This window comes from Lethenteron reissneri, chromosome 8, assembly GCF_015708825.2.
Source record: "Lethenteron reissneri isolate LAM-NWPU_2019-01 chromosome 8, ASM1570882v1, whole genome shotgun sequence".
Classification (NCBI taxonomy): Eukaryota; Metazoa; Chordata; class Hyperoartia; order Petromyzontiformes; family Petromyzontidae; genus Lethenteron; species Lethenteron reissneri.
In genome coordinates this window covers 13,318,116-13,332,335 of record NC_083786.1, presented here as the reverse complement: position 1 = coordinate 13,332,335, position 14,220 = coordinate 13,318,116, and the positions used below count along the sequence as shown (strand labels likewise).

The 14,220-nt window shown below is 46.7% G+C and overlaps 1 protein-coding gene across 1 annotated transcript in view; it reads right to left on the bottom strand.

Annotated features, from left to right (window-relative positions):
- The window catches only part of LOC133361864 (phospholipase DDHD1-like), a 32,294-nt gene that overhangs the window by 16,038 nt on the left and 2,036 nt on the right, over nt 1-14,220 (bottom strand). Inside the window, exons 2-4 of the mRNA XM_061580857.1 lie at nt 11,552-12,132; nt 8,845-9,036; nt 3,825-3,953 (exon numbers count right to left, since the gene is read on the bottom strand). Of these exons, the coding sequence (XP_061436841.1) occupies nt 3,825-3,953; nt 8,845-9,036; nt 11,552-11,954 (724 nt within the window). The 5' untranslated portion in view covers nt 11,955-12,132. The remainder of the gene's footprint in view (nt 1-3,824; nt 3,954-8,844; nt 9,037-11,551; nt 12,133-14,220) is intronic.

The window sequence follows — 14,220 nt, the reverse complement described above, 5'->3', positions numbered from 1 at the left end:
AAGGTCACCAAGTTCAAATCTCAACGCAGAAGCAGATCTTATGCATAGATTTCAGGAAAGAATCACACAACCACTTCTGTATTGATCAATTTATTACTAATTCAACCTTAACTATGATATAGTATGCGAACTCTCAATCCCGGAACGTCAATACGGCATCAATACAGTATCATCAACGATTGTCGGATTTCACTTCGACAACTGCACATGGATCCCGCATAACGCGATGGTTGTTAGTGAGAGAGAGAGTCGTTAAAACGTGCAAATACTATGCTAAGAAAACCTTAACGTTAATAAATGATTATACTCAATATTGTTCACGCAGTACCGCACTCCTTATTGATCATACGCAACCCTTATCACGTTGTTAACACCTTGGGTCACGGAACAGTTGAATATTCTGTAGAGGATGCGAGTACGTGCGGCGATTATGACTGAAAGATACTTGAAAGATTATACGGCGATAAAAAAAAACACAATCAAAACAGTTACTATTCTTAAAGGCACCAATCTCAACAGATACATCGGCAGGTTATCTGACAGCAGAACGGCTCGGAGTAAGGGCCTGCGACGGTGCTCCTTTTCCGAAGATCGTTATCTTATACCAAGTTTACTAATTGGGGACCAGATCACCTGATAAGGATCCGGTGGCCACCACTCCCCACGTGAGCGTGGCTCGGCGGAAGGAGGTGCCAAGAATCAGTTCGTATTGATGGATCTGTTGGGAATTTATGCGATTAAGAGTACAGCCCACTAAATATTAAAGATAAAAATTAAGAATACTCTTATACGACGGATGCCACCACTCGGTCTCGTTGTGATGCCTTCCCAGCCACGGATGACTTATGGGTTCGAGTGTGTTTGAGTGGTAAGAGTTGTCTTGAATAGTCAGTGTTCGGAGTCGATTCTTTATGTCAAACAGACGCCTGGTGGTCGTGTGGTGAGGGGGCGGTGCGCGTCATACGTATCAGGCGCTCTCCTGTCACCGTGGTGAATTGGCTCGGATGGCTGTTGATACGCTGTCGCAGTTCGGAACCCGGTCGGTAGGTGGCGCCCACAACTCGCTCGTAGCGTGCAGCGTTGGATCGTCGCCAAGTCGCGACGCTCACCACCGGCGGCAGCGGAGATCTCCGGCGGCAGCAGAGATTGACGAGCTGAAGATGAGTCGAGCCGACCCGCTGGTCGCAGCTCGCTCCTGAGTCGACCCTCCCGGTCGAGCTCGCTCCTGGGTCGACCCGCTGGTCGCCCTCGCTCCTGAGTCGACTCTCTGGTCGCACTCCTGAGTGGACCCGCTCTGGTCGCACTCGTTCCTGAGTCGACCCTCCCGGTCGAGCTTCTGAGTGGACCCTCCCGTCGCACTCCTGCTGAGTCGACCCTCCCGGTCGAGCTTCTGAGTGGACCCTCCCGTCGCACTCCTGCTGAGTCGACCCTCCCGGTCGAGCTTCTGAGTGGACCCTCCCGTCGCACTGGTTTCCAATGTTCAGGATCCGTTCCTTTATGCTGAAAAATCCCCCTGGATCCCGCCCACAAGGCGGGGCTTCCGATTTTTGCTGTGTCAGGATCTGTCCGTAGGCAGGTGTGTCCATGTGTGTGTCCGTATGTCCTTGTGTGCATCACTGACGGTATATTCCGTTGTCAACTCCCTCCATAAAACCCACGAGCAAACAACCAGATGTTACAAATTGTCTCGAAGTCGTCTCTCTGTCTGGGTGCAATTTATCTCTTGTCTGGCCTTCTTCATGAACCCAAAACACAGACGTTACAAATCGTCTCATAGGCGTCTTTGTGATTTTGCACAACCTGGGGGGAGGGGCAACACTCTCTCCGACCCGGCGCACAAAGAAATGGTTAAAAGTTTTAAGTTAACATTTGTCCCTTACTATTTCACAGTTATGATTCTGTATGTAACCTAAGGTCTGTCGTTTCCCATCGTGGTTCCCGACCCAAGTGTAGGTGTTTCCCCGAGCGTACACACACTCCTATCCCGCGCTGCGGGGATACAAAGACGGCCGGGATCTCCCTTTCTCTCCGACCCTGGGTTTAACATTGTTTTTTTTTTTATTATGTATTTATATTCGACCTGGTGGTGATTCATCCCGTTATCCTGGCTTTTCCATAAGTTTAACTTTTGTCTTTCATGCATATACTTATTACTATTAATTTATTTCCGATATCTTAGGTTAAGGGGTAAGTTTCTTGATCCTAGGAATTCGTATTCCTTGGTGCCTGGATGGTTATATAAGCGGAATATAGTTTACGGTGAATAGCGTTAACATTGATGTTATGTGCGATATTATGTATTGTGATGTCTTTAACTTAACTTGTTTGTCAGGGCTTTACTGACACGAAGTTGCATTCCATAGCCCGCAGTCCTTGCCCCACCCTATCTCTGCTCGCCGTTGTTGTTGCCTGCCGTTAATTCAAGGCCTCATTAATTTCCGTCACCCCTGAGTAGGTGAGGGCGGTTGAACCTTGGAGTCAGTTCTGGTTTTTGTCTGCCTGCTTCTTCTTGTGTCCCCTGACCCCGGGAGTTATTATTCTACTTTATGGCCTGTCGAAGCCCCACTCGCTGTTGCTGGGCTGGTGTTGTTCCCGGCTTTTTGCTTACGTTTGCAGTTCGCCGTGCTCTTGATTTCCTTCCCTCTTCAACCTTATATTGACTATTCGCTCCTGTCTGGGTGCGATTCAATTTTGACTTAGGAAGGTTCTGATTGTCATATGCTTCGGGTCGAATTGTATAGAAAGTATTGAAGTATGGAAATAACATTTCATATTGACTTAATGATGGTGATGGTTCAGTAGGCGTAACTTGTGACCTGGTTTAATTGGAGTGGGTGTGAATATCAATAACTTTAGCCTACTCTGTTGTTAAATTCCGACTTTAACGTTACTTTAATAGCAATACAGAATAATTGAGCTTTTTGTCTTAACTAGGCGAATGCGAACTTCTGGTGACCCCCGCAGCCGTGTTGTTCAGCTGGGTCTTGTGCCTTGAGAGATATACAACCCTCTTTTAAATCACCTCTCCCCCTGCCAACCTTCTGCTCTGGGAGTGTTTATTCTTGATTCCAGGTCCAAGGCCCCCTCACATCCAGACGCGCAGGGTTGTTTACATCAGCTCCCCCCCTGTGCACGTGTTCTAACTAGCTCGGAATTCCTGAACACACAATCAGTGATGATTCCTGGCTTTCTGTGGTTGTGATTTAGACAAAGGCGCCTCTGTTTCCTTCCATTGCCTTTGAGTCGACACTGCCCTATTATTTGCCCATGTGCTGAGGTCATAGAATTCGTTTTGACTTCAGTAATATTAACATTCAGTATTGGATTAGCAAATGGGCAATGGTTCATTGATGTAGCTCGCAGCCTGGTCTCCAGTTTGAGCGAGCGCGAGGATCGATAATTTAGCCTACTCTGTTGTTGAATTTCGAATTTTGACGTTACTTTAAAACCATGCAGGATGATTGGGCTTTTGCCTTAACTATGTCTGGCTGACACTCCCACTGTCTCTGCCGCCTGCACGGGTGACATGTGCCCGTTCATCAGGCCTTATCTTCCCTTGAAGCAACGTTGTAAATTCTGCCATCCTAACCCTCCTCCGGTTCATTACTTAACAACACCTGGTGTTTTGCAGTTTGCTGCGCTTGGTGTGTTTCACTCATTAAAAAAAAAAGTAAAAAGATAATATATAAAAATCATCAAATATTATTAATCTCAATTATGGAAGAAGGGTTAGTATACAACAACACTTGCCTACATACGATGCAAAAGAAGTTCAACATACATACATAACCACCCCGCAGAGACACGCATGCACGCACACGCACCCTTCGACAGCCCCAACTTCTGGCCCACACTGCGGGCGATCTTCGAGGTGGTGGCGTCACTGTAGAGGTAGACCTCATCCACCCCATTCCAGTCCACGTGGCTACGGTTCAACTGCAGGCTGTGGATGACTGCACACGCACAAACAGAAGAACAACAACATCGGCCGATGATATTACGGACTTGGAAAAAATCCCTTGTGCCCAGGCTAGCTGCAAACAAAGAACCCGGTTTAATCCCACGCACCTCCGACTGACATCGACTCACCTCCTCTAGAGCTCTTGCCGCGACAGATCCAAGGGGTGAGGAGGAGGGGATGTGATGGAGGCATTCGACCCCATACCCCCCTCCCACTTGAGACCCTGGAAATTGGTGCATTATTGATATTCACCAGGGAAAATATATACGAAGATTTGTTTGCATTTTTTAAAATCACCCTATTTAAGAAGCTTGAAATTTCGGGACTGCCCCATCCCCCTCCTCCCCCTTTCCTGGGAAGTTTCTAGAGCTGCCTCTGAGCCCGTGCCGCCCCCATTTAGCCCCCTCTATCTGGACAAACAGCAGCTGCGTAGGGAGGTGGTTGGGCATGCGGGGCTACATGACCCAGCCAAAGCACAGAAACAAAGAGACAAAGATGCCCGGTACCGCCTACAATGGCTCTTGGGAACCAATGTTGTTAGAAAGCACCTATTAAGGCTGGTCCGTCAAACAAGGTGGGTTGTGTTGCGGATCATTAATGATGTTCTCATGCTCGGTTGGATTGTGGTATCACAGGAGTGTGAGGGTTGGAAATGTTGTGGAGAGGCCTTCATCCAGAATTGGATCGAACAAGACAATACAATACACAATGATGATACTTGTTTTGCATCATGAGGCCTCCTTTGCCAGTACCAAAATATGAGAAAAGGTTTTTCCCCATTTTTTCTGGCAACAAAAAAAACACCTTTTACAAGGAATCATGTCTGCATTAACCACAGTACTTGTGGTCAGAATCCAAACAAAAAAACAACACTGATAATTTCTGCATTGTCCTTGAAACTGATTGGTCCACACCAGAGACAGCTTTCTTTTGAGCCTCGTCTCAAACGGTGTTCGACCAGATGACTCAAAAAGGCGCACAGTTAAAAAAAAAAACTGTGTGCCTTTTGGCGTCATCTGGTTGAACACCGAATGAGACTAGGCTCTAAGGAAAGCTGTCTCTGGTGTGAGCCAATCAGTTTCAAGGACAATGCATAAATTATCAGTGTTGTTTTTTGTTTGCATTCTGACTGCAAGTATTGTGGTTAATGCACACACGACTCCTTGCAAAAGGTTTGAGTTTTGTCGCCAGAAACAAGGGGAAAACCCCTATTATTATGATCGTTGTTTTATTTGCACTTGGTATGTACAAAGTGAAATAGTTTCCTTGACTTTGTACTTACGGGGCAGTGGTGGGGGGATGAGTCTCTCCATAGAACAACCACTGTTGACTTCTCCACAAAGTGGTAGCAATTTTATCGACCCCGAGAAGATTATGGGATGAGTCAAACCTTCGCCCCAAACCAGAGCTCAATCAACCTGGAATTGAACTCGCAACCCACCAGAGTGAACCGCTTGCTCTACGACTGGGCCATAAACTGGACGTACCTGTTACAATAACCAGCTATACAACTGGCGCGTTCAACGGATCACTGCAAGGCTGACAGACACAGTAGGGGTATTGTGATTTTTTTTTACTGGGCAACAAAAGCGCTTTAATCTCTGTCGATGTTACGCTTCTGATAGTTCAATGTAACCCGCGGGCTTACGAAAGGTGCGCGTGTGTGGGTGTACACTCACGCAAAAAGTGACACCCACACACGCGTTGTGCGAGCGCCCAACAAAAGTACATACGGACGAGTTTTAACTTTTTCTTATTATTTTTGTTGAAGGGCAACGCCCTGCTGATGATACTCGGCAAGGCGAAACCGATCCAGAGTTTTGCCGTTTAAACAAATGCTGCAGTTGCGCATTGATTCGCAAGGATGGAGGGACTTCTTTGTTACGTGGAATATACAAACAGTTGTCTACATATTCGTTTATTACTTGCCCATATTCCTCTGACTATGTGCGGCAAGGGCAGTACAAACTCAATTGTTGTACTGTACTTGTACGCTCCCCGTGTCTATATCGCCACACCTTCACCAAACCCGCAGAGACCAGATTTTCAAATAATCCACGTGGCGAAGGGAGGCCCTCATCCAGCAGTGGATTGACAAAAGGGTTTGTCCGTCCGTCTGTGTACGAGTCATAATTCAGAGTATGCAAGGATTGTTGATGCAAAGAAAATCACCAACAATCCAGAAAAAGCCCCGAAACAAAAAAAACTCCCCGCTGCCGGTGCTGCCAACACATCACCCGTAAGCCACGAGACACGCCAAACGTGATTTAAGGACAGAAGCTTCTCCAATGTTCTCAGCGGTACCCGCTTATTTTTGCTGTGGTTATGGAAATGTACTGATAACAGTTCGTGCGGATCACTCACTCACGCGCGCACCCACAAAAACAATTCTCAAAACACTAATACCAGTTCCCTCGGCCTTATCTGAGTTTCAACCTGGAAATAATATAGTAGTAGGTTTTTACCCTTTTAAACTGGTACAAAACTGACACCTTTATTCAAGGCATCATGTTTGCCACTGGTAAAAGAGATCTCAAAGTGGAAGTAACATTTCAAAACTATCCTTGTTTATTATTCATACAGTACTTTATTATTAGTATTGTGCGTGTTTAAAAATAACGATAGGTTCTGTCAACTTGTAACACGGCGGCCGATGCACGGTATTTTCTCCCTCGCTCAAACAGAGAGAATGACTCAACACGGGCACGAACGAACCACAGACGAGGCAGTGAGCTGGCACCAACAATCGGCCAAGCTCTGCGGTCCTCATTATATGAAGACAATTTTGGCCAATTAATAAGTGTGTGTTGAAACATGACGGAAGGAAACTGGAGCACCGGGAGAAAACCCACTCATGCCAGGGGGCGGGGGGTGGGGGACTTTTTGTCCATCAATACTTCATCCCACTGACCCATTAGCTGTAGCTGGGAATCGGTCTCAGGTCATTGTGTTCATAGTGCAATGCGCTAACCGCTATGCCACCGCTCCTGCCGGAATTGTGAGCAGCTTTAAAAAATATGGAAACTTGTTGAAACTTTTTCATTGCCCTTATCTCAAGTTCAAGTTCATTTATTAGGTATAGCCCTGTGAGCCATTCGGCTCTTGAATCGGGTGCAACCGCAACAAATAAAAAACAAAAACATGAACAAAAAAAAACATCTTAAAGTGAATATGTGAATATGTGATATATATAATCTCATGCCTGTCAACCCCTTAGCAGTGCCTACCTTATTACTGATGAATTCAGACCTTATCAGATGTTCTTGTGCCATTGGCTGGGCTAAAGGTGCAAGTTATTTTGAACGTGACTCAAACAATGGACTTTAGAACTGTAAAGTGATTTTTGTTTTACTGCCGTACAGTTTCTTCTGAGAAAGTGGCCGATAAGGGATTATCTAAGTCCATAAAATCCAAAGTTTGGCGGCGCAAATCCTTTGACCGAATCCATTCATAAGTTAATCTCGCCTTGGGCAGAAATATGTTGATCTTTCAACATTAACTTTAAACTTTTTATTCCTGGAAAATTTTATTGCAAGTAGAATTAAGCTAATGAAAATCACAGTTTTCTTTTTCAAGGTATTGCCCCCGTAAAAGATAAAGGTGCAGCCCTGAAATGTGTTCCTTACGTCACTTTTGGTCAAAGGAGCCTCCACTAGCAGGCGCTCTGGGGAGCCCCTCTGCAGGATAATATTGGCTTAACTCTTCCAGCGCTCCAATTAGCATACATACACGTCTTTCAAGAGCTGGGAGTACCCACACTTTGTCCCACCAAACACAACCTGTCGATAGACTAACTGTGCTGTACACATTTATACTGCTGGGTGGACAGAGGTGGAGGGTAGGGAAAAAAAGAACAGGTTTTACCCTTTCTGGCAATAAAACAGGTGTTAAGATTCTAGATTTGAAGTTTTCGTGACTGCAAGGATTCATACTCTTTGTATTTTTCGGTAAAGTCACATAGGTAAACATTTCAATAAATAAAATAACATTGAATGAAAACATCTAAATTTTTACCCACGTGACTTTACCGAAAAAAACAAAGAGTAGGTGTTAAGATGTTGAAACACCAAATAGAAACCTTTTGCAAAGAATCAAGTCTGCATTAACCACACAGTACTTGTGGCGAACGTGCAAACAAACATGCTCCGGTAATGTATGCATTCTTTTTTAAACTGATTGGCCTACACCAGAGACAGCAGCCTTCTTTATGGCCTAGTCTCACCAGTCTCAGACCAGAGAACGCCAAAAGGCAAACATGTGGAGGGGTTGGGAATTTAAAAAACATGCCCTGTTGCTTTAATTTCCACGCCGGGAGATTGAACTGGTGAACCCTGGATGTGCTGACCATTACACCACGGCAGCATTCACACATTCACTCTACAAAGTGTACGGATTTTTCCTGTAGAATTCTATACAAAAGGCAAGCAAAAGCAGCCGTTTCAGAAGATCTGGCTCCAAATCCTCGTTAATGTTTACTGACCCGTGTCCACTTTTAAAGCCCTTGCGCATTGCTCAACGTTTGATCATTCTTCGTCCTCCTTTTACTCCTCCAAAACCACCCCTCCCCCCCCTTCCCACCAAGGGTCACCTTAAAATTTAACAAACATATTTCAGCTGCCAAAAACATTTTGCATCACCAGGCGATGCTGCCGTTCCCCCACAGCTACCCACGGCAACGCTGTTCACCGCCAAGTCCAGAAGGTTAACCGGGAGCCAATGCATTATTTTTTACTCATTAAAATATTTCACCGGCAGAATCCCTTGCGATGAAACGTCTGATCATGCAAAGGGTGTCCAGGGTAGCGACGGTGGCAACGGACACTAACGACAATCGTGACGATCGGGCACGACAATCGCGGTGGCAGCGGTGGTGCCAGCCTTACCATCACGGTTCTCCAGCCGTGGTGGCGGCGGCGGTGGCTCCTGCTCTGCCTCAAGCGGTGCCGGATGGCACGGTTGCCCGCGGAAGCGTGCCAGGTGCTCGGTCTCGATCAGGTCGCTGTCCTCTTCCTCCAGCGGCTGCCAGGTGCCGTCCACGAACCACTGTCCCCGCATCACCGCCACCCTCTCCGCCTCTGTGTCATCAACATCATTAACAGCCATGGTCAATCCACTGCTGGATAAAGGCCACCCCCCCCCCCCCACCCACTGCCCTATGACTACCGACCAAGTCGCCCCCCCGCCCCCCCGAAAACCAGATGGCAACCTGATTGTGCACAGTTGATCCCCATTCAAACACTATCCGGGCTTAACCCTACATAGCATCTGAGAGTTGATGGGATCGACTGCATTAAGGGCGATTTGGTTGAAAAATGATTAACGGTATTTATCATGCGAAAACTCCACAGGAGAAGACCAGGTCTGTCGGGGAGACAGCGTCTGAATGCATTCAGACGCTGTCTCCCCGACAGACCTGGATGCATTCAGACGCTGTCTCCCCGACAGACCTGGTCTTCACCTGAGGACGGCTGCTTGCGTTGTGGCCGAAACGTCGTGAGAATTATTTTATTATGTTTATTTTTATTATTTTATTACTTCCCTTCTACGTGACTTTACCGAAAGAACCAAGAAGATGAATCCCTGCAGTCACAAAAGCTTTAAATCGAAATACAATCCACAGGAGAAGTTATAAAGACATCAGAGGAAGTATGCAAGTGGTTGGAACGGTGGGAATAAATGTGTTAGGGATCAGTGGTGTAGCGTGGGTTGGCATGGGCCCCCCTGCAAGAAATTAAATGGGCACCCCCCCCCCTGCCACCCCTGTCCAAATCTGTTTCCACTCCAGCTATGTTTGTAGCCCGGAACTTGGGCCCTTCTAGCCCCGTGGGCTCTGGTGCAGTTGCACGGCCTCCGCACTTGATAGCTACAGCACTGGGGAGGGATAAAAGTCACGGTTAAATATCAAACTATGGGGTGATACTGTGTACACATTGGCGCGCACGCAGAAATAATGATATAAACTCAACGCATTTGTCAATAACAGTGTGGACTTAAAGTATATAACAGGCAACGTTTTGAGCAATGGGTATTTACTGTGAAGAAGGGCCATTGCCTGAAACGTCGCCAAGTACACAGCCAACATCACTGTTCCACGTGCTCCTTTTAAGTATCGGGCAGTGCCAATCTGCATTGGTGGTCACGTTCCGGTGGTGGGAATTCCACGTTCCTATGGCTGGAATGTGTTTGTACATAGGAGTTGGACAACAACCTGTTGATTTTCACCCAAGCGTAAGCCCCCTAGTCAGGTGATACTCATTTTACCAGCTACACAGAGGGATAATGAGGTAATGTTGACAGAGCCCAGCTGGGAATTGGACACACACTTACGTAGCAAGTTGTACTGTATGGCAAAATCATCATCATTAAGGTTGGCTGTGCCAAATTCTCATAAGTCATCCAATTCTTGATACAGTATTCCATTAAGCAAACCACTGCCAACAAAAAATATAAATGGGTGCTTCCTATGCCAACGTAAATTGACAAAATCAATGGACAAACATACGGTACTGTACTTGCATTGTGTATACTGTACAGACAACACTTACTGCCTCCCTGCACTGTGTGGATAATGGGGGTTATTTGACAATACTTCACCACGCTGGTCAGTACGAGTTGGTGAAGGGGAAGGGGGGCCCATACCCCGGACCGGCTTGGTTTAGATACCGCTTGCCACTGATGTTATCCACAGCAGGGAATCGAATTCGGGTAACCAGGTTCATAAAGTGTGAAACACTGCACTGTATTAATTGGCGAATCAGTAACATCATGACACCCCTAGTACATATATCTTAGGTTTTTTTAAAATTCATTTTAGAAATGGATTCCAAATCTTTAATCCCCTCCCCCCAAAACGTCTGAGAAATGGGAAGTCAGTAGAGAAGTTTCTAGAACCCCTTAGATTTTTTTGTACGGTGACATTTATCGGTCAGGTTATGATTTTCTTTTTACCACACATCCTATTCTTTTGCGCATGATGGAAAAATATGTTTAGGAGCACGATGCCAATGTCGAGGGCTGCTGCTCGCCAAGACGAGAGGGCTTCAGGAGACGGAGTTCGTATAGTTTCTGCTAGTCCTCCTCCTCCGTTGTAGTAACCCAAACTTAAGTGGTTTACTATCCAGTCCGTAGTTTGGGTTTCATGGCCACAATCGCACTACCGTGGTTTATCTGTAATGTACCTCCATGTATCTCAACGTATATGTTTACGTGTTTCTATGCGTCTCTACGGATCTCTATATCTCTATAGGTCTCTATGGGATTACTATGCGGTCCGTAATTTGTGCTGCATGGCCAGCCGCAGGCAGCACCGTGGCTTGCAAAGGAGACACGCACATCGGCCTGTTGATGTTCTTATGCGGCAGTTCTTTTGTCTACATAAATAAAAGGTCATATGTCGTACATGGCTCATCATCAACACCATAGGTCCCCGGTACGCTCTGGTCGTGAATGATCCCGAACTCGACTTGTGTACGATAAAAAAGGTTGTTCGGGTAATTCTAGAGACTGACACACTGACCCACAAATGGACAGATTGAGTTTCTTATCACGTGAGCAAACATATTTTGCCGGCACACGAACAATGACTCTCACCTTGCCAGTAGACTGGGTAACATTCCTTGCTCGCCACCGACACCTCGTAAAGTCCACCCCTCACGCACACCGGCTCAATGTCCTCCCCGACTCCTCCACCGGCGCCAGCGTGGTACCTACGGTATGCAAGTTCCACCTGCAATGAGTCGTAGCCATTGAAAGGCTTCCACGCCTTGCGCTCATCCCTGTAGAACCATCTGACCTCCTCGGGACCCAGCTCCTCCACAGCATCGGCCGAAAGGCGGGATGACGTTCTGGCACGTGATCTTCTGGAGGACCCGTCCAACGGCTCACCATGATCCCCGAGATCGTCGAGACCCGAGGGGTCGCAAGTCCCCATGGGATCCATGGACCCAGGGTTATGGACTCCGTCGTCCAATTCCATACAAACGTCCTCCAGCATTGTCCTCCGATGGGGCTGCTCCAAGAGCCTTCTCAATGTACTTCTCCACGGCCTCCACCAGGACCTTCTCCCCGAAGTCCTCCAGGTCCTTCTGCTGGATCTCCTCCAGAGCTTTCTCAATGTCCTCCTCCACCACGGAGTTCTCACCCCGTCTCTCCCCTCAATGTCAGCCGTTTCTCTTGGGTGACAGACACGGACAGATTGCTGTCATTAGAACCCTTTAATTGAGGACAGACAGGAGAGACCATTGCAAATAAGTCCCTTTACAGGGAGATTATCAGTGAGGCATACAAATGTAATTAATGACAAAAAGCAATGATGATAATGGACAACATGATTTAGGGCATTATATGTCAAGATTATTACGATGGACGGTTATAATTAAGATCATAAACAACAGAATTGAGGAGATTATGATAACGACAATGATAATGATTATCATGGTCAACCAGATTGAGATGATTATCGAGATGATCATGATGACGACGATAATGGACAAGATACCTGAGAAGATTATGATCAGGGCGATGATTGAAAACAGAACTGAAGGCACTATCATTGTCATTTTGATGGTGATGGATGGACAATGATGATTTTAATCAGGATGGAAAAAAAGAATGCGGAGATGATGATGAACAGAAAGATTATGAGATAAAAGCAATGATGTTGGACAAAGAGAGACGAGGGTTAACTAACTATTGTTATTGTACCAAGTAAGACCCACTGAGCTATGCAGCTCTATCACAAATAATAGCTCAACGAAGTGGCTTATGACGTGGAAATTGAAAAGCAGCATCCGAATACTCTAAACGCGTGATTTCGATTCTAAATGTGGAGGGGAAAATCGGAGTTACCCGAAGAAAAATCCACGCGACCACGGGGAGAGAGCGAGACACCGCAAACTCCAAATATACAGCAGACGTCAGGGTCGGGATCAAACCCACGACCTCCTGCATACCAGGCGAGGTAGTTAACATCTCCTAGTCACCGTGATGATGATGGTGAAGAGAGAGATACCGCAAACTCCAAATATACAGCAGACGTCAGGGTCGGGATCGAACCCACGACCTCCTGCATACCAGGCGAGGTGGTTAACATCTCCTAATCACCGTGATGATGATGAGCGAGAGACACGCAAACTCCAAATATACAGCAGACGTCAGGGTCGGGATCGAACCCACGACCTCCTGCATACCAGGCGAGGTGGTTAACATCTCCTAGTCACCGTGATGATGATGATGAGAGAAAGACACCGCAAACTCCAAATATACAGCAGACGTCAGGGTCGGGATCGAACTCACGACCTCCTGCATACCAGGCGAGGTGGTTAACATCTCCTAGTCACCGTGATGATGATGGTGAAGAGAGAGACACGCAAACTCCAAATATACAGCAGCAGGCGTCAGGGTCGGGATCGAACTCACGACCTCCTGTGTACCAGGCGAGGTGGTTAACATCTCCTAGCCACTGTGGCGTTCTTAAGACTAGATCCGGTAAATCAATAACCGTTGTTCAGAATCGATTACCGGTTTTACAGTGGAATTTTACTAACGGATGTACACTGGTTGGTACGCACGGACGTACAAACCGCACGGCGGTCTAAGCCACCGGGTTTGTACCTTTGCCCTCGTTTCTCTGTTAAAGATCGCGAGGCGTGTCTGTTTGTACGGCAAAACCGGTAACCGTTTCTCATGCGTTTACCGGTTAATACAAAACATGATTTAAGAACCCGCCCCGATCCCGAGAGACACAATACAATACTCACAAGGCAGATTCAATATATATAGACAAAGATCCACCTACATGCACCGATGTTGAAGATACACTCGTGAGTGTGTGTGTGTGAGGTTGATGATGATGATGGTGTGAGGTTGATGATGATGATGTGAGGTTGATGATGATGATGATGGTGTGAGGTTGATGATGATGATGGTGTGAGGTTGATGATGATGGTGTGAGGTTGATGATGATGATGTGAGGTTGATGATGATGATGATGGTGTGAGATTGATGATGATGATGGTGTGAGGTTGATGGTGATGGTGTGAGGTTGATGATGATGATGATGGTGTGAGGTTGATGATGATGGTGTGAGGTTGATGATGATGATGGTGTGAGGGGAAGGTGTGAAGGGAGTGATGATATTGAGGTCGGTGATGTCGAAGATGGTGGCGAGGACGATGTCGAGGGGGTGATGAGGGTGAGGGGAGGTGAGGAGGGGGGGGGGTGAGATGAGGGTGAGGGGGGGTGAGGGGGTGAGGAGGGGG